This window comes from Montipora foliosa, chromosome 5, assembly GCF_036669935.1.
Source record: "Montipora foliosa isolate CH-2021 chromosome 5, ASM3666993v2, whole genome shotgun sequence".
Taxonomy (NCBI): domain Eukaryota; kingdom Metazoa; phylum Cnidaria; class Anthozoa; order Scleractinia; family Acroporidae; genus Montipora; species Montipora foliosa.
The window spans coordinates 43,579,084-43,599,437 of NC_090873.1; the positions used below are offsets into that span (position 1 = coordinate 43,579,084).

The window sequence follows — 20,354 nt, forward strand, 5'->3', positions numbered from 1 at the left end:
TCATTTGCATATGGAATTACAAAGTAAGAACGTTTGCTTCCGTGTTGGCCGGGCCGGAATTCGAACCTGCCACCTCCCGCATTCAAGTCCATGGCACTTAACCAAGGATTACTAATAATCATTACTTACCTAAACAATGGTATTTATCAGAAAACAGTTGATACTCTTCGTCGCATGACACTCGTAGCTTCCAAAAGTGTTGTGACACGAGTTGGAACAGCTGTGTATTTCCAGTTAGCTCTCGTTAAGGTCTGAAATAAATAAGGTATAAGCATGCATATTTATTTAATTTTCAGGTTTATTGAATTCCTACATTATTGTTCCCGGAACTGTCGTTCCGGTTGGCACTATACGGCTTGAGGAGTAATCCTAATTGAAGACCGACACCCAGATAGCCAGGAGCCATAATCAGGGATTCCATTCCTGATTATGGTTCCTGATATAGCTCAGTTCTTGAAGCCCGCTTTATCAACAAAAGTTAAACTGGCTCTGGACCTGTCGGTTCAAGGATCACTATGACGTCATGACCGTCCTGTTAAGATAATTTATCTGCCAATTGAAATCTATATTACGAAATAGGGCATAGTACAAAAGCCGCCATACTGCGATGCAAATTGTGCACTGGGAAATCTAAAACAATGCAATTTGTCCTAGATGTCGCAGTGGGCAGTTTGTGTTTCAGTATGGTCGTTTTGGTACCATGTGATCACCAAGCAGCAAAAGCCCTATTCATCATTTATGTTTCAATAAAACAATATGGTATCGAAAAACGCCAGATAGCTTGTAGCTAAATAAAATTATCTATCTATATATTTACCATCACAATGTTTCCGGTCTTTGTTAAGCATAAATCCACTCCGGCAATTGCAAATATAGCTGCCATGCTTATTAACACAGTGTTGCTCACATCCATGCCTGCTCTCATTCCATTCGTCGACATCTAAATGGAAATTCGAACAAACCAATCACTTCCAATGATAGAATATACAACGAAGTCTTGTTGATAAAATACCGCAAACAAACAGAAAATGGTGATGATGACAATGTCTTCATCTTCAATATAAATAAAATTCAATATGGCAAAAATATTAATCTTCAAATCCCTCTGATCTCTTCCCTCATCAAGTTTTGGTTGGACAGCCCCAAAAGAGAAGCAGCGTTTTGGAGCCTCTGATCGACACCGGGAAGGAAAGGAACATGGGGAAAGGGGGAAAGTGTAGTTTACGTTTGATTGCACGAAAATGGTTGCAGAATTTTTGCTCTAATAATTTAGCAGAACCCTGCAATTTCCATTTTCGGGTATTGAACTAATTCAGCATTTACATTAACTTGATTATTGAAATCCATCCGAAAAGCTATTATAATAACAAGCAGGTCTCTTCTTAACAATGCCAACCTCTTTTTTTGGACGGACTCTCTGACACCCTCTAATACCATTAATTCCCTCAACACCCTGTGAAGAAAGCGACTGAATCTGTTTTCAGTGAGTGGCGAAGAAATCCCTTGAAGGCGCACGGGATAACCCAAAGGCAGGGTGAACCCATGGCTGTAGCCACTATGAGGCAAACCGAGGCACTTGCCTCAGTCATTTTTTCGTGAATTTTTAAAATAAAGCGTGATTCCAGTGTTGTCTTTAAAATGAAACTCATCATAAACACTTAAAATATCTACGAAGAGAATTTTTTTCTGGCTACGCCCCTGGAACAGGAGAGGAATGAAACAGCTGGCCATGAAAGCTGCTTAACAACTGAAAAGAAAATCGGTCCCTTTGAGGCAGGAGATAAGAGGTCTTGGATAGGGCTCTGGGCTAATAAATATAAACCTCATAAATTTTAAATTAAGCCGGGGTATCACAACTTCACAGTGTAGGCCATTTGATGCGAGGTTGTAACCATGGTGACACATACAGCGGTGACCACCATCCGGGAGATTGACGCAATAATGTTGGCAGCCATATTTTCTTGCTGGGCATTCATCATTGTGCCCTTTGTATATACATAGGGAAAAATACAGTTCACTAGGAATACAAACTGAATACAGGTTCCTTTGGGAATGTTTTGGCGCGAAAAACCTACAAAGTACACCCATCGGCCGCAAAGTGGAGTCGAGACCACACCGAGCAATTTCTCAATTAATAGACAATTCCTTTCATAAGAAAAGAATATCTTTGAAAACCCTTCCACTTAGTAGGTGAAAAGGGAATAGTTTCATAAGAATTTCCCCAATTTCCTTCATAATGTGATCTCTAAATATAAAATTGCATTAGTGTTGCATCTTCGCGATTTTCCAATATATTTTAATTTGTAAACCTTTTGCTGTAATTACTTTACTCATTGTGCTACCACTAAATAAAAATTTCAACAACGGTCAGTAGCCAACAAAAACAAAATGTCCCATAGAAACTTGCAGGGCGTACAGTACTATTTTTTGTTACCATTTACAAATTCCTTCATTTGGAATTGAAATGGTAAAATTACTTTGATACCTCCAAAATTTCGCAAAGATTGAGAAGGTAGGCTCCCACACTTCCCCAGCCTTCGGAACTTCCGCTGTTTTAGATTCCGGACTAGTCTTTCGTTAGCTTCTCCCTGGGGATTTCCTTTTTTATCTCTCTCTCTCTCTCTCTCTCTCTTGAATCACATCACATCACATCACATCACACGAATTTGGATTGGTTATGTATTGTCAGACGCGTGTTTTGATTGGTTGGTAGGAAATATGAGCGTCGAATTATCTTTGTCGAATCATCTTTGAGAATATTTTTAAAAAAGCAATAGAGGACTTCTTTCCGTGTTTCCATGGGCTCATCTAAACACTCTGGGAAGTTGCGAGAATTCTCGACAGTTATGCAAACCCTCGAATGCGTCTCGGGTTTGCATAATTGTCTCGAATTCTCCCAACTCCCCCTCGTGTTTAGATAAGGCTATGGCTATTGCTTAAATATTCGGAGTATTCCTGTTCCGTATCGTTCTTGTTTTGGAAAATACACCATTTTGACTTCCGAATTGTCACTTTGCGTGACACCGTAATAATCACACTGAAAAAAATGTCTCTCGTTATGATTCTTTGTTTTAAGTATATTTAACAATTATTCTACGAGGGTGCGCTGAATATGAAGTGATAGATGACTAACGAGGCGTGTAGCGTCGATTTGGTTATAATCATTTTATATCCAGCGAGCCCGAGCAGGATTTTCAGCTCGCCTTCTTGCTGACTCGTTCCTTGACCATATAAAGTACGGTTGGTATATGAACTGATAGCCTGTGTCCGGCGAGTCAATCAAAATGCTGGAACTCTGATATCCGTAGTTCAGTTTCAATAATAGGAGATAATGTTTATACTTGCGGCGTACTGACTCGCGAGTGAAAGTAAGCGATTTCTTCGCGGTGATGTTCTAAACCAATTTATCCATGAGCTGGTTCACAGGAGTCTTTGATTATGATTGGTAATTATGGATTTTATTTTGAAATAAATCATGTAATTTTTACTTGAAAATAGTGGAGATGAGGCAACGGGAAAGAGCGTCGTACACCTAAGGAAACTAGACGAGTTTTACTGTAACCATTTGTTTCTCGGCAAAGCAATGAACCAATGTTATTAATCGTATCCCACAAATAGAGGTAAATAGCCAACTCGGCAGCTTGGATCACTTTCCAGGAACAAGGCGGTTGAAGATTTTACACCAACCGCGCATTCCGTTATGAACATGGCTGCCCAGAAGACACCAATAAATTTTGAGGAGGAGGGATCCCGTCTATTCTCACAAAAATGACTTGCCGGTCTTGGGTTTGGTGTGTGCCGTATTAATTTTGCAACTTAATTGCGAGCCAAACCTTATTTTTGTCTGACACTGCATAAAAATATGGAAAAAGGTTCCAATTCAGCCTCGTCCAGTAGAAAATAACAGCGGTAAGGTGATGAACAAAACAATCACAAAAAGCTGGATAATGAACAAAACGCTCCTTTAGTAAAAACTTGATTTCTATTCTGATCAATAATAAGAAATTTGCTTCTTGCCTCTGTTCAAAGCGGTATTCTAATGAACGATGCCTGAGGGTGCTTTATTTTCGACTTGTGATGCTTCGTTTTCGAGTTGTGTGTGCTTCGTTTTCGATCTGTTGGGTGCTTCGTTCTCGTTTCCGAGTGCTTTGTTTTCAAAACTACCACCGTCGTAAAGTAAACTGAAAAGCATGCTGGCTTCAAGTTGTGTTTACCCATAGTAAGGCTCATATTTAAATCGTCGAGTATTCTTAAAGAAATTTTCATCCCTGCCAGGCGTAATTTCATTTTCCGTTTATTCGCGATCATGCAGGAGTCAAAACATTTATTTAATGGCATGATATCACAGAGCTAAGAATAGAAAGATTTCCGCTACATTCAAAACTGCAATTGAACTAATATTCACTTTCAGCGCCAAGTATATATAAAAGGTGATTCTACCAAACTGCTGTCTTCTCGTCCTGCTCCGATCTCTGTATCGTTTTAACGCAATCTTTATTTGCAAAAGTAAGTAAAGTGCTCTATAGGTTATAGAACGACTTATTTTATCAGAACATCGCAACTTTGAAAGGTGCTCTTCTGCTTGCTAAGCTTATAAAAAAAAGTCGGATGACTATATCTCGTACGTTTTGCATATCATGGGCACCATTCAGCTTGCTTTATTAATTTAGTTATTTATTTTGGAATTCAATTCGTGCTAAACCTTTTTCATTAATTACACGCTTTGACAAAGGAACGGCAAGAATTGTGAATGCTCACAGTTCATCGTGCTTAAGAAAGTAATTTATTTATTCATGTGTTTCTTTTTTTTCTTTTTTACCAGATTGATATCCTTCCTATCCGGTCTCGCCCTTATTGCTTTGCTATGTTTCTAAGTAACTCAGACATCGCCGAAAGAGGTAAGTAATTTGAAAGTCTTTTTCATCTTAAATACTTCAAATGAACTACATAGTTCGCGGGTATTGAGACTGCACGGTGTGTTTGACTCCAGTTCACCAAAGACACTTCAGGACATAATAAAATTAAGGTTTGACGTTCGTAAGCTTGCGTCCAGCTCCCAGCATGGTAAACGTTTTTTTTACAGCCGCAGCTAACACTCGAAACTTCAGATGCTTAAATCAATTGATGCGTGGTTTAACCTACCAATCAGTGTCTTTGGTTCCCAGGGTACATTGGTACATTCGAACTCGACGCTGATGGAAAGCGATTTAATCTGTACGATTCCATTTTATGCTAGTCCAAACGTGACAAAATACCAAGGTTGCCAGTTTCATGTGTCAATTATATATTTATTCATCAAGTTGTCATATATTTATGTCAAACGATATAAATCTGGTACGGTCGAGAAACTATGAGATCCCCGATCATTTGGGATTTTCCCGACATATGAAAATTAACGTTGTACAAGGAGTTTTCTATGTTTATATCAAGTTCCCAGATATTCATGTCAAAACAATTTTCCCTCACCTATGCAACTATGCCTATATCACGCCGATTTCTTTTCTCATTTTCGATAAAAAAAAATTAATGTCAAGTGGAGACCGTTTCAAAAAAGAAGACGGAGGCTGAATACCAGCTGCACAGCAATAAACTACATGGCGTTCACGATTTTCTTGATTCCGAAACTAAGGATGAAGAGTTCTTCGTAAACTGATCTTGTCTGTGTTAACAATGCACCGCGTGCCATTTTTAACTTAGTTATTTCCACTGGTATCATTCCCAATAACTGGAAAAGTGTTAAATAAAAGTAACTCCAATTTTCATGCATTCTTGACACAGCAATTACAGACAGGCCTATCTTTGTAATTCCTGTAATAGCTAACCTTTTGAAAAAAGCCATTTTCAATCAGGGATATATGTTGCCGGTAAAATCCGTCGTCCGGTTGAATCCGTTTTTACGTAGGTTAAATTGGTGATCCTCATGATCAGTTTTACCAGAAACACATAGGGGTTGAAACGTGTGACGCGCGTTCACTGCTTCCGAATATTCAGTGCGAACTGATTGGTTGAATGTTTCAGTGCTAAGTACCATATTTGGAAACCCGTCGCTCTTGTTGTTCCAAATATGGTACTTAGCAAATCGAATATTCAGAAGCTTGTTTCCCGGCACACAAGGGGCCGTTCTACGTTTCAACCCTTCTGGGTTTCTGGTTTTACCTAGGTTCAATACGCAAAAAGATGAATTGAAGAAACTTTTTTTTTCAAGCCTAAATTAAGCCTAGAGAAAAACAAGGGTCAGGTTAGGATTAGTTTTGGTTATTAGAGTGGTTTTCAGTTGAGTGTCGAAAGTAATTAGTGACTTACTTTGGTTTATGATTACTTCACTCAGTGATTGGCTTAAAGTTCCCACGCCATTTTTTTAATCAATCAGCAGTGAAACCAAACCAATCGTGGCTCGCGCGTGCACATTTTCCCGCGCTTTGTGTCGGCTACGTGTAATTACTTCAAGTTTTGATTGGTTTACTGGATTGTCTCCGACCTTTTTGACTGGCCAAAGTAATTACTTTGGTTTTGGTTTTACGACACTCAATTGAAAACTGCTCTATACATTGGTGTCAATTGAATTATTATACAAAGGTAAATAATGAAAAGATTGTGTTAAGTTGGGCGTGTTCGTCGTGGTAGTGTAGTGGTGAAGACGCAGGACTATAGATCTGGAGGGTCTGAGTTCGAGTACCGTTAAGTGCTTAGCTATAGTACAGTTCTTTGTTTCCTTGCTACGTTGTAATGTTCAGACTGAATGGCTAAGTGTTTGAATACAGATACCGATAAGATGCAACTTGTTCTCGAGAGTGGAATTACGATAATCATATATTATGTAGATTAAGCCAAGCGTAAAAGCGGGCTCCCGTTTCTAACCCAAGAAAGAATTAACTTCAATTAACTTCACCATGGAACTAGCCGCAAACGGCACACTTCCCTTTCTGGGGGTGGAAATCGTGAAACACATGTCCCGCCTGGAGACAAAGGTGTATAAAAAGCCAACAGATACTGGATTATTACTACATTATCAAAGTCATGTCGATGTGCGATATAAACAGTCACTGCTAAAAACAATGCTGAATCGTGCTTTTAAGCTTTCTTCGAGCTGGCAACTGTTCCATCTAGAATGTGAACGTCTCAAGGAGACTTTCTCTCGGCTTCATCACCCAGTCCCACTCTTACAATCAGCAATCAGAGATTTTGTTACTGCAAAAGTTTCAGGGGATGTAAGATCCAAACAGACCTGTGACGATAAGAAAGCACCTGTGAGAATAATATTACCATTTAAGGACCAGAGATCAGCGAATTCTGTGCGAAGACAACTTGGAGAATTAAGTCGCAAAATCGGAAAAGATATCCATCCCGTGTACACAAGCCGAAAGATCGGATCTAATATCAAGCCAAAAGAAAGCAAACCCCCTATTGTTAACCAACAATGTGTTGTTTACCATTTCAAGTGTGATCTGTGCGATGCGGATTATGTCGGATACACATGCCGACACCTGTATCAACGCATTGAAGAACATAAGGGATCTGCCATCGGGAAACACGTCAGAGATCAACATGGGAGGGACCCAAGGGACATATCTCGTAGTTTCAAGATCTTACGGAAGTGCCAGAGCAAATTTGACTGCTTAATTTATGAGATGCTTTTTATAAAAGAACTAAAGCCAACTTTGAACACGCAGTCTGACTCCATCCGTGCAAAGTTATTTTTATAGCTCGGAGTATTTCATATATTCTTTTGTAAAGCTTTTGTCCTATTGTTATCTAGCCTTTTTTAATTTTTATCACTTACCTTTTGTAACGCTTAGTACATGTTTCCACATTTTTATCGCTTTTAATATTCTCACGTGTGATTTTACTTCTTATAGGCAAAGTTTTATTCACTTTTTTTCAAACTTGAAAATGATCTCAGCGAGATCGAAACGTCGGAAAATTTTATCGCTAGTTTTTATCTTAAAATGTATTTCGAAGAAACTACTTATCAAGAAAGAAATATAGTGTAAATGGAAATAGTTTAATATTCTACCCTGGGTATTGTTATTAATGATATGGTAATAAGGTATGGAGAATCGCTCTGGCCTGGGACAAGCCCAAAAAACAGGCGAAGATGGGAGCCATGAGGATCAATCTCGACTTACTCAAATGGGTGGGAGGGAGGGTTGCCAAACCCTTCCCATTTGCGGCCTCGAGTAGAGTGACGGGGTGGAGCACAAGTAACCAATTTTATAATCTTGCATAATCCCCAGGGTATTAATTACCAATGCAAATTGAGTTTGCATAGTTGCGTCTATTTCAGTTACCTCTGAGTTTCATTCAGGCAGAACGACCCACTTCGAAGCTGACGCTCGACACATATTAGTGTGCGTCTACCACGAAAAGCGTGTGTTTTTGTATGTGTTTTGAGCGCCTCAAGAAGAAAGAAATTAGGCCGACGCAACATTGATCTTCAGTAATCCAGACAACGCAGCACAGTGTTCTCGATGACGTTGTGCTTTGCACTTTAAACTACGTGGTTTGCTTTAACCAATGTAAACAGCGCGATGGGAATATTGGTGAATATTTACCGAGACGTAGTCGAGGTAAATATTCCCCAATATTCACTTCGCCTTCGGCGAATAATTGTTTTAGTATAATTTTCAGCGGTGGAGATCAAGAAAGTTCAAAACAACGTGCTAAAACAAGATAAAAAGGCACGAAAGGTGCGTGATTGACTTAGCAGCCTCGCCTCCAAAATGTTATATTCACCGGGTAGGGCGGTAAATATAACACTAAATTCTTATATTCACCGCTGAAAAATTATACTATTTATAACTTGGTGCCCTTACAGGCCCGAGTAATCATTGGGAGACGTCGTCGTGCACGTAATGAACAGCAATGGACAACTCAGTACCGTCGATTTCACGGTTACGAGAGAATAACTTGGTGACACAGAATTCAGTTAAGCCCTGGCCAAACAGGAGTGAGAGTTAATAGGGCCGTTTATAAGAGAGAAAATAAGCCGCGGCTTACTCTTGCCGCGGCGTACATAATAAGCAAAAGGAACTATTTATACGAGTATAAACTCCCCAGCCAGAATATAAGCCGCGGCTTGAGAAAGCCGTGAACGTAGATTTTGTACCATTTATACGCGGTGTTCGCGTCTTATGTAAGCCGTGGCCAAAGTAAGCCGCGGGTTATTTTCTCTCGTATAAACGGCCCTTATGAGAGTTGAAACTCTCGCTCTCTTTTAGCCAGGAACTCTTATCCACTCTCGGCTACATTCATCGACTCTGGAGGGTTCTCATCAAATTTGAATCTGCTCAAATTTTTCATGACATTTGGCGAGAGTTTTGTCTCGCTTTGCCGCACACGAGAGTTTGAGCGAGAGTTTTGTGGTCAGTAGTTACTGTTTTCTTTCCAGCGGGCTCAGATAAAAAAGGAAAGAATAATCTGACGTCACATTCGGGGACCAAGGACAACGCCAAGGCCAAGTGTACCGGCTGGCTAGTCGCCATACTTACGTCAAAAAATCTTTTTCCTAGGGTGGTTCCCAGGCTCTCTCTCTTGTTTGCGCGTAAACCCTCGCCAAACTCTTGTCAACTCGCGCTTTTGTTTGGCCAACTCTCGATCACTCTCATCGACTCACACGAGCTCTCAAGAGTTTCAACTCTCACCAACGCTTGCTTTCGTTTGCCCAGGGCCTTATTCTAAAACGTTGTATTATTTTAGATAGCAGATTGAACATTAAGCGTCTTTACCTTTCTTTCCTTCCAGCTTCATCCTTGCCTTGACATTGGACCATCTCAGCGAACAAGTTTTAATTATCATTTAGTTATTGTAGAATGGTAGAAACAAAGTTAGAAGCTATAGAGCAGATTATGCTGGGGCTTGCCATTGCGATTAGTGAAGGAGACAGGGATTTAGAACTAAGGGCTTATTATCATCTCGGCGATGCTTACGTCAACCTACCTGACTATCAAGAGGCCATAAAAAATTATACAGAAGCACTACATATTTTAAGAGAAAAAGGCTGCAGGGCTGAGGAGGGAGTAGTCTCTTGCATTCTGGGAAATGTCTATCTTAAACTGGGTAATTTCAAACAAGCCATTGAGTACTTCGAAAAACGTCTTAGTATTGCAAAAGAAGTAGCGGATAGGGCTGGGGAGGGATCAGCCTATAGAAATTTGGGAAATGCCTACCACAGGCTAAGTAATTTAAAACAAGCCATTAAGTACTACGAAAAACATCTTAGTATTGCTAAAGAAGTAGGGGATAGGGCTGGGGAGGGATCAACCTATGGAAATCTGGGAAATGCCTATCGCAATTTAGGTAATTTTAAACAAGCCATTGAGTACTTCGAAAAAGATCTTACTATTGCTAAAGAAGTAGGGGATAGGGATGGGGAGGGATCAGCCTATGGAAATCTGGGAATTGCCTATCTTACTCTAGGTAATTTTAAACAAGCCATTGAGTACTTCGAAAAAGATCTTACTATTGCTAAAGAAGTAGGGGATAGGGATGGGGAGGGATCAACCTATGGAAATCTGGGAAATGTCTATTGCAGTCTAGGTAATTTTAAACAAGCCATTAAGTACTACGAAAAACATCTTAGTATTGCTAAAGAAGTAGGGGATAGGGCTGGGGAGGGATCAGCCTATGGAAATCTGGGAAATGCCTATCTCTATCTGGGTAATTTCAAACAAGCTATTGAGTACTACGAAAAACATCTTAGTATTGCAAAAGGAGTAGCGAATAGGGCTAGGGAGGGATCAGCGTATGGAAATCTGGGAAATGCCTATCTCAATCTGAGTAATTTCAAACAAGCCATTGAGTACTACGAAAACGATCTTAGTATTGCTAAAGAAGTAGGGGATAGGGCTGGGGAGGGATTAGCCTATGGAAATCTGGGAAATGCCTATCTCTATCTGGTTAATTTCAAACAAGCTATTAAGTACTACAAAAAACATCTTAGTATTGCAAAAGAAGTAGCGGATAGGGCTGGGGAGGGATCAGCCTATGGAAATCTGGGAAATGCCTATCTTAGTCTTGGTAATTTCAAACAAGCTATTGAGAACTACAAAAAACATCTTAGTATTGCTAAAGAAGTAGGGGATAGGGCTGGGGAGGGATTAGCCTATGGAAATCTGGGAGGTGCCTTTTGCAGTATGGGTAATGTTAAACAAGCCATTAAGTATCATGAAAATAATCTTAGTATTTGCAAGGAAACTGGAACGCGCGTACAGGAAGGAGTCGCGTGTTTTTCGCTAGGTTATGCTCATGAATTGTCGGGTTCCTTGAGTAAGGCACTCAGTTGTTATCATTTAAGTGTAAAACAGTTTGATGAAACAAGGCATAGTCTGAAGTCAAACGATGAATGGAAAATACGTTTTCGTGATTCTTATCGCCTGGCGTACACTGCTCTGTGGAGGACGCTGTTAAAGAATGGAGAGGTTGACGAGGCTTTGTATGCTGCTGAGAAAGGACGAGCTCAGGCTTTGTTGGATATTTTGACGGAACAATACGACATTGACTATCAATGTTTTTCTGCACTTTCTCTAAAGCAAATTCTTTCAGCTGCATTAGAGCTTTTGCCTTCACAAGCCGTTTTTGTGGCACTTGACAGGAACAAGATCACCTTTTGGGTGCTGAGAAAAGACAGGAGGATCAACTTTCGTCAAATCGAAATCGCAAATGGAGGTACCGACATGTTGATGGAAACTATTTTGAAAATGATTGGAGTAGGGGATGGTGTTAGATGCGAAGATCGTTCTTTGGATCCACTGCGTAGCAACTTGTCTTGCAGCAGACAGTGGGTTAGTGAAAAAACAGTTCTATCATCTTCTTCCTCTGTTAACGCTTTACAACCGTTGTATGATGTCTTGCTCGGGCCAATTGCAGACCTGCTCCAAGGAAATGAGTTAATAGTTGTTCCCGATGGACCGTTTTGCTTGGCTCCTTTTTCTGCATTGAGCAAAACTATGAGGATCCGCACGGTTCCATCGCTGACCGCTTTTAATCTGATCGCCGGTGCACCTGAGGACTTCCACAGTAAGACTGGAGCACTGCTTGTAGGTGATCCGTGTTTGAAGGAAGTTATTAACAAGAGAGGTGAGCCAATTTTTAAACAGCTACCGTGTGCTAAAAAAGAGGTAGAGATGATTGGAGAACTTATGCAGACCACACCCTTAATTGAAAGAAATGCCACGAAAACCGAGGTGCTGAAAAGAATGAAGTCAGTTGCTTTAGTGCACATTGCAGCACATGGATGCCCAACAACCGGAGAGATTGCTTAAGCCCCAAATACAGAACGGAAATCCCCAGTTCCCAAAGAAGACGAATATATATTGAAAATGTGCGAAGTTCAGGCAATTTCTCTTCGAGCAAGACTAGTTGTGCTGAGCTGTTGTCACAGTGGTCGGGGAGAGGTGAAGTCTGAGGGTGTGGTGGGAATAGCGAGGGCTTTCCTGTGTGCTGGTGCTCGGTCTGTTTTGGTGTCACTCTGGGCAATTGATGACAAGGTAACGTTGCTGTTCATGAGGAGTTTCTACCAACACCTGGTAGATGGAAAAAGTGCAAGTGAAGCTCTTCAACAGGCGATGAAATTCCTCCGAGAGTCAAAGCAGTATTGCGCTATAAAGAACTGGGCGCCATTCATGCTAATTGGCGACGATGTCACACTGGAATTTCCAAAAAAATGGTAGGTGAAGTTAGACTATAATTCCTCACACAAAAATACTTTCAAATTGGAAAACTGACGATAGGAAACAAATAGGTCTAAGGTGGCACGATAACGAGATGCTAGCTTCGTAGTGTAAACAATTCGAAGTTTCCTCTAACACGCTTTTGTCACAAATGTGATTTCTACATGCCTCTCACGCATACACAAAAGTATAAAGGATACAGTTCACGTTGGTGGACAAATTATTTTTGTTCAGCATTCTGGGTTTTTGTTAACTGGTGAAGATGGCTCACGTGTCACCTTATGATGTGTCTTTTTGTTGTTTCCATTCTCCCATAGAACTCTGAACGTCATCTTTCTCAAGGAATTCGAAGACAGTATCGTCCTGCTCGTAACCATTCTCATAGACGCATTGTGTGTGCTTGAAAGAGCCTGCAGTATCTAGAGCTGTTTGTTTGTTTTTCTGCCAGAATCGATTTCGAAGATGCAAGAAGACTACCTGGAAGAGCCTGACACTTCAGTGATTGCAGAACTTGTAAAAATAAAAGTAGAACGGGTTAAGAATCATGATCATGCCAGTAGAACAAGCTCCAAAGGTTTAGTAGAAGTTGCTTAGATCTTTAGTACAGTGCTAGTTTTACCCATTATTTCGCTACTACGCTTCTCATATAACTTCAAAAGGCAGTGTTGCTCCAATGGCGATCAAAATCATAGTGCTATAGTTGAGTTACTAAAAATCATGTTTTTTAAAATTCATTTCAAACTGTTTTTGTTGTATAAGTGTAAGCCAGTTTCGACAGAAAAGAAAAAAAAACACTTCCGCTGATGACCCTTAACATCAGGCTTTTACCATAAGGAAAAGAGACATTTGCAACAATCAAAGATCAGAAAATAGAAGGTTTTTGACGGGTGAGTTTTTTTTCATATTCTTCTGCATAACTAATGAATGAAATCATCAGCAATAAAGAAGGCGTTTTTCTTTTCTTAATAAATTTCTTTCTTATAGGGCTTCCTCCCTCGAGTTATCGGTCGTGTTTTTAATTAAGCAAAGTGAAAGAATGTGTTTACATTTGAAAGTAGTTCAATTCCTGGAATAATGGTTGGGGAAGCAACAATTCCGATGCAAAATTAGAAAAAATTCCTCTAGAGAAGATTCATAGCCACCTTCACACCTGGAAAATTTAATGTGGCTCTGAATCCGCTCCACAGAATTTCTTATAAAATTGCAGAGAGTTTTATCTTAGCCTGCGAACCACTTTTCAGCAATAAAAAATGGGGGTCACCGAGTTCGTTTCTGAGATATAAGCATTTGAAGACAAAGTATAGCACATTTTTCAAAATCCTTTTTCGTTGCCATGGTAAACTATTACATCACATGAGTGCACCTTGTTAAGAAATGATTGGTGTTTCATTTGGTACCACAACATTTGCTGTTATATGAAACAGTGAAACAGTAGATTCAATCCTTCCAAATAGTACAGTTGGCTAAAAGTGTTGGTTTGAGCCTCAAGGGAACGAAAGGCTACAGGCAGCCTATACTATGGCCTTTAATTTAGAACATTTCCGTTGCAAGGGTCAAACGGATGGTATTTGGATATCCGGGTCAGGTAACGCAACCGAATGTTTAACTCTGTTGCATTTTGCGATTTTTCACGAAACTTCTGTTGAAACGCCATAGCGAGACAAGTTGCAAGTTGCAGACTTTACAACTGCAAAAACAAGGCGAGACAAATAACAGAACCCTTGGCGGAAAGTAGAATCCATTGCTACTTTGTACTGTAACATTGGCGTACGCAAATTACCAACGACGTTTTCAAGCAGTGCGTGCTGTGAAATCTGCCCCGCAACTTGTGTCGCAACGGATTGCGTCATTAGCCAGTGAAATGTTCCTTTAACCTCATAAGATCATCGAAAGCGAGACAAATTGCAAGAAACGTTGCCCAGTGTAACAACCGTCAAGCGAATAGCTTTGCAGTGTGAGAACTCTTGTCGAAACTAAATTGAGCGACAAGTTGCTCGAAAAATTGCAGAGTTTAACAGCGCCTTTATGGGTCAAGTAAGGAAACCATCTAACGTTGGATAAGACAACTCATTCTCCATTTCCTTATCATATAACTTTATTAGAAATCAGAAATATGCTCAGTTTTACAAAATGTATAAAAATGTGTCTTCCAAACGTACATACAAAATAAGTTTGTGAAAGGTACAGATCTGTAGATTAATGCTTATTTTGGGAAGAATGTCACAAAACAGCTTGGAAAACGAAATACTTGGGAAAACGATATTAAACTACGAGGCATTAAGCACCCTGGAAACGAAACAGTGTTTAAATCGGGGATTAGATATAATAACTGTGTATATCTACAGTTTGTAGGTATGGGCACCGATTTTAAAAGGGTTTCCTTTGAAGAGTACACGTGTTTCCTTTTCGACAGCTCCGGTGTCGATACTATCCAAAAAAAAGACGGCATAGCTCTGGTTTCAAAAGGTTTCCATGTGTTTCTCAATTGCTACTCCGTCCATGAAAACAGTGATTTCTTTCCGTCCTGGTGTAAACATAAAAACAAACAGTATTGAGTTGAGCCCCAAACAAAGTCTGGAAAAGTTAAGTAGTCAAAATGACGTAATGCTACAACAATAAAGGATTTGTTTGCGATGCCAATATGGCCGTCATTTCATTTTTTGCTTTTCTTTTTTCTTGTTTGGGGGGATAACCCGTTTAAAAGTACTTGTTATAGATTGCAAAGGTACGTTTTTCTACAAGTAAGCCTTTAAGTGGCCCCGGCATTAGAGAACTTACGAACGTGTACCCCTACTTTACATTTGAAGCAGTAATGTGCACATTTGTCTGATATATTACTGACTGAATTCTTTTTATCATGACAGGAAATTCCAAGAAAAAGATCATTAATGTTTTGCTTGTCATGCTTTAAGTAAAACGTATTTAAGGTCATGATAAATGCATACCTCTGCCAAACGAGCGCTTCGCACTCGTGCTTTTCGTTTGTAGCGTATCACACACATCACCGTCCCAAGAATAATGAACATAGAGATGCCTGCCAACGCCACGAACGCTCCCAATCCAGCTGAGAGCGTTGTCGGCTTGGAGCTGTCCAAAATGATGTTGTGGTCTGGAATATGGAAAATAAGGGAAAACTCAATTACACGTCGCAGTTTTCTGTGCTATACTGCTCTGCCAGGTAACGGGTGAAAGTCCCTCGCTCCGGTAATCAGTGCTTCGTTTAACGGGTATTTAAAGCCATAGCTATACAGATCAAATAAAAAAGTCGAAAGCCACCACTAAATCGCCAGTGATGGTGCTACCTGTGGCTCCAAAACCCCTTCACTAACGGAGCATGATAAACCAAAAAGACTCGTTTACTTCATCAAAACGTACCAACGCAAGTTTTGTTGTCTTTTTGCAAAAAGAAGCCTTTTAAGCAGAAACAGTTGTAACTTCCTTCGGTGTTGTTACAAAGTTGAGAACAGCCATGACCAGGCTCTGTGCACTCGTCAATATCTGCGTCAAAAAGAGAAGACCAATAATTAATTAGCGGGTAAAAAAAGTCAGTCAATCAGTCAGCCAGTGGTTAAGCCTGTCCTTTAACCAGACAGTCATTTATCCAGTCACAGGAAATCAGCAAGCCAGTCACCCATTAAGTTAACAAAAATCTCCTCCCCCAGTGTCAATCAGTCAGTCAATCAGCCAGTTAGGCCGTCAGCCAGCCATTCTGTTAATCAATCGAGTAACCTTCGCTTTACGTGTCTCCTCACAAAAAAACCCATTCACTTGAGTGCTACTATGATCAAAAACTCACTTCCTTTTTTTTCTTGATTTTGAAAGTGTGTTTGCTTAACACCTGACTGACAAAATTTTCAAGCTCAGTGAGCTTAGATTTTTATCCAAAGGCTTTTTACTTTGGATTTCACGGTCCGCCGTTACTCACGTTCAAAACTGACCGATTGGACCAAAGAGAGTTGGATCAAGGGAATGAGGCATCATTTACTCACAAGTTTAAAATTTCTTCCCGTAAATGCAGCTTATTATATATGCAAAACACGAGATTAAAAGTCTGAAAGCCCCGAAAGCCCCGTGCTGCATATTAATTAGGCCGTCTTTGACGTCACGATTGTCTTCTTGATCCCGCTCTCTCAAGTAATGGCGGACATTAAATAGGAAAATTTTAATTAAAATAAACAGGTGTCTTTTTGAAAACAAGACTTAAAAACTTGGGTCACTTAGTGTTTAGTTAACATAAGTTTTGAAATCCAAGGAAAAAGAAAAATTGACTTGTTTTGGTCAAAGTAGCACTTTAAACACTCCAATTAAATTACCCGTGCAAGTTATGAGATCCGCCATTAGCCTGTATCCCCATTGACAGCTGCATCTAAAACTGCCTGCAGTGTTGTGGCAAATGTGATCACACATGTGGCTTCCCAAAATGCACTCATCGACATCTAAAAGGAAAGAAAGAAGAAGAAGAACAAAACTAAATAAATATCAGAATTAACTGAAGAGAGTGTAGTGTAACGTGAAGTGTTAGATTTCTACCCCATATGAACCATGTGAGCGTTAGCCCTACTGATGGAACTGGGCCCACACAAGGACAGAGAAAAACTCTGACCAGGGTGGGAATTCGAATGTTATGTCATGAAATGGTAAGAATTAACAATATTTCGTAAATTTTCAGCTCCGACTATTGCATTTCTAGCTTTTTGATTGGCCAAAAAACTCCGACTATGAGCTAATAGTCGACGTTTTACGTCATATGGAAAATAGTGCGCCAAGATGCTCTTTCCGGACGCTTTGTAAAATTGTGGAAATAAAAATCGGCGGCAAAACCCGGTTTGAGAATTTACTAAAACAATTATTCCATTCGCCCTTGTTGGATATGAAGTGATTATAACCAATTCGCGCTACGCGCTCGTTGGTTATTTTATCACTTCATATCCAACTCGGGCTCATGGAATAATTCTTATTTAGCCATGTGCGAATCGCCAGACACGAGAATGACGCAAGATCGTTGTTTTCCCTCCATCTCGACTCACGCATCGCGCTCGTTCATGTTCGATTTTGGCGATTTGCGCTGTGTAAAAAACCCTCTAGTCTTTAAAATGTGATAGCACTTGTTTCTTTACGTCAAACTGACTTTTCCTTTCACTTCATCTTAAACGACGTAGCATTCGCTTCAACACTCGATCGGATCCCAAGCGGGAATCGAGCCTAGAGTGGCAGAATTTCGTCTTGCTAATGTCAACTTCCACTGGGCTAATGAGACAAGATGGGTTGAGGGGGAGAGACAGTTTATTATTTGTAAGTATTGCCACTAAGGAGGTCCTCACAACAAGTTAAAAATAACTGTTCAAATTATTTTTCTTTGTTTGTGTTCAGACCTCGATACTGTAGATCAGTGGTAAATGTTGTTCAATGGCAAGCTTTTCAGTCGCAGAAGGGGAGTCAGGATGGCTTAGTGGTTATCAAAAGTGCCTTCCACCTCTGCGACCCGGGTTCAACTCTCGGCCCCGAGATCGTATGTGGGCTGAGTTTCAGTCGATCTCAACCTGACTCCGAGGGTTTTTCTCCGGGTACTCCGGTTTTCCTCCCTCAGCAAAATCGACTCACAGCCTATTCCATCAGGCTGTGGTGCTGTGCTCCGAGGTCATACATGGGTCGTGCTCAGGGGCCGAGCGCCTAGCCGGCAGCACAGCTCCTTCGGTCCGATCTCGTTGAGCCGCGCCCTTAGCAATTCAGTCTCGGACTGCGAGTAAGGGTGTTTAGCATGTCACGAATTATTATTATTATTATTATTATTTATAGAACGATGCCCTCATTCCATACGTAATATTCGATCATGTAATCGTCGAGAGGTGTCCCTCGTCATTATTACTGCTAACCTTTGATACGTTGGCTACTCATTGTGAGCACAGATAAATGGTGGGAAATAATCTACCTTGGCACGCCTTCCTGTCTTTCTCAAGCATGTACCCGGAATGGCACTCACACCTAAAGCTGCCATGCGTGTTGACACACACCTGCTGACAGTCATCACTGCGGGTTTTGCACTCATCAAAATCTGACAGAAATGAGAACTTCGAGTGAGCGGAGAAGCTATAGTGGATTAGAATTAAACTTATATTTTCTACAAAAGAGCATAAAGAGACACATAAGAAAACTAGGGAATATGGCCAAAATTTGAGAGAAGTTCGTTATTGTAGAAGCCCATTGAAGCGTAGGTACTACTAATCCAACCTGTGACCCAAGAAGCTATTCACCTGTAACTTTGAGGAGAGCTGCGGCTGTGGCCGATCCCACGGGATTTGACGCCACGCAGCGGTACATCCCTTCATCAGTGAAATTAACGCGACGTATAACGAGGGATCCACTTGGTAGGATCCTGAACCGCTCCTCAGAGGGGATGGGAAGGTCGCCATTCAGTCCTGACGCCCACGCGATGTGGGGAGCCGGGTGACCACGTGCTTTGCAATAAAATATCCCAGATTCTCCCTGAATTTTGGTAAGGTCTTTCGGCGCTTGCGTTATTGCAGTAGGGACTGTTTAATTAAAAATGACAAAGAAAGGAAAAGGGTACAGTCTTCTATCAAGTCTAGTCAGTTATCTTATAAACACACCATTGTTTTTTTCAGGTCCATTTGAGTTTTTTCTAATCAGAAAAAAGCCGGCCCTGGTATGTGATATTTCTAAACTGAGTTGGAAAGAGTGCATTGCAAGAACATTTAAGTATGACTTTGAGGTAGTCGTAAAATCAAATGAGAAAGGTGGTTAGACTAGAATAGAATCGCAACTGAAAGAGTAAAATAAACTTGTGATATTAGCGCATTCGACATTTCCATTTGACCAGGATTTGTCTGTTTCAGTCAGACCTCTGTTACACTTACTCTCCAGTCCCGCTACCACAGGGTGATCTTCATCTTTTTTGGAACCCATCTCTGTTGTATCTGAGGAAATTGAAATACGACATTTACCGACTTAAATGGAAGGATAGATTGACAGACCAGGCCCAAGTAGTTGAAACGATGGATAGCGCAATCAACTGGAAAAATCACTATCCAACGGATAAACACTAGGAAAACCAATTGAGTTATCCAGTGGATAGTGATTTATCCGGCGGATAGCGCTATCTATCGTTTGAACAACTGGGGCCAGGAGTTTTAATACTGACATGACACCGAGGTTTTCCACACTTTTGACACGTGGGAATCATGTGACAAAGAAAAACTGAGCCAAGACCATGACATTAAAAGTCTTCTTCCATGTGGACTAACACTCCTGATCCTGGTCTCAGTGAGGTGAAAGTCCATCATGAGCGAGAAAGTCCTGCATGTCGTGCTCTTGTAGTCGAGCGCATTTCAATTAATGTCTATTAATTATTTATTTATTGAGCAAATAATTTGACGATATTCAGAAGATTTAACTTTTTATGGTGTTCGTTAAAAGGATGTGCAGGATCATGAATATGACAAACTTCGAAAGTAACTCTCTTGAGCATGCATTTATCTACATTGGGAAAGTAAAATGTACAGCGGATAAGATCTATACGACGCTAAGCAGACAGTGCATGAGCAGGGACATGAAAAAAACTTGCACTAATCAGCTGCTGTTACGGTAACGGAAAACAATAAGATTATTAAAGGGAACCTCCTCTCTTTTAACAAATGTCACCAAGTTCCAGTTGTACTTGTAAGAAGA

General features: G+C 40.4%; 2 protein-coding genes and 2 pseudogenes across 2 annotated transcripts in view; 3 read left to right on the forward strand and 1 right to left on the reverse strand.

Moving 5' to 3' along the window:
* Window positions 1-1,893: 1,893 nt before the first annotated feature.
* On the forward strand, window positions 1,894-7,952 carry LOC138002792 (uncharacterized). Its single transcript, XM_068848772.1, has 4 exons — window positions 1,894-1,989; window positions 4,823-4,898; window positions 5,779-5,864; window positions 6,864-7,952. Exons 1-4 carry the CDS (start codon window positions 1,894-1,896, stop codon window positions 7,701-7,703), a joined length of 1,098 nt encoding a protein of 365 aa, XP_068704873.1. The 3' UTR covers window positions 7,704-7,952.
* On the forward strand, window positions 4,284-11,076 carry LOC138002793 (G-protein-signaling modulator 2 pseudogene; annotated as a pseudogene).
* LOC138004295 (tetratricopeptide repeat protein 28-like) lies at window positions 10,520-13,115 on the forward strand (annotated as a pseudogene).
* A 1,628-nt stretch (window positions 13,116-14,743) lies between these two features.
* Window positions 14,744-20,354, reverse strand: part of LOC138002794 (uncharacterized) — a 34,074-nt gene continuing 28,463 nt past the window's right edge. Inside the window, exons 15-21 of the mRNA XM_068848773.1 lie at window positions 19,544-19,603; window positions 18,920-19,198; window positions 18,598-18,720; window positions 16,982-17,104; window positions 16,044-16,166; window positions 15,614-15,777; window positions 14,744-15,192 (exon numbers count right to left, since the gene is read on the reverse strand). Coding sequence (XP_068704874.1) covers window positions 15,157-15,192; window positions 15,614-15,777; window positions 16,044-16,166; window positions 16,982-17,104; window positions 18,598-18,720; window positions 18,920-19,198; window positions 19,544-19,603 — 908 coding nt within the window. The 3' untranslated portion in view covers window positions 14,744-15,156. The remainder of the gene's footprint in view (window positions 15,193-15,613; window positions 15,778-16,043; window positions 16,167-16,981; window positions 17,105-18,597; window positions 18,721-18,919; window positions 19,199-19,543; window positions 19,604-20,354) is intronic.

Excerpts from the sequence above, each read along its gene's own strand:
- LOC138002792 (XM_068848772.1), top strand. The coding sequence starts at position 1,894 with ATGGTGACACATACAGCGGTGACCACCATCCGGGAGATTGACGCAATA. Across the intron at positions 4,899-5,778 it reads CTCAGACATCGCCGAAAGAG|CAATTACAGACAGGCCTATC; the intron begins GTAAGTAATTTG and ends TTCTTGACACAG. Across the intron at positions 5,865-6,863 it reads ATCAGGGATATATGTTGCCG|AAAGAATTAACTTCAATTAA; the intron begins GTAAAATCCGTC and ends TTCTAACCCAAG.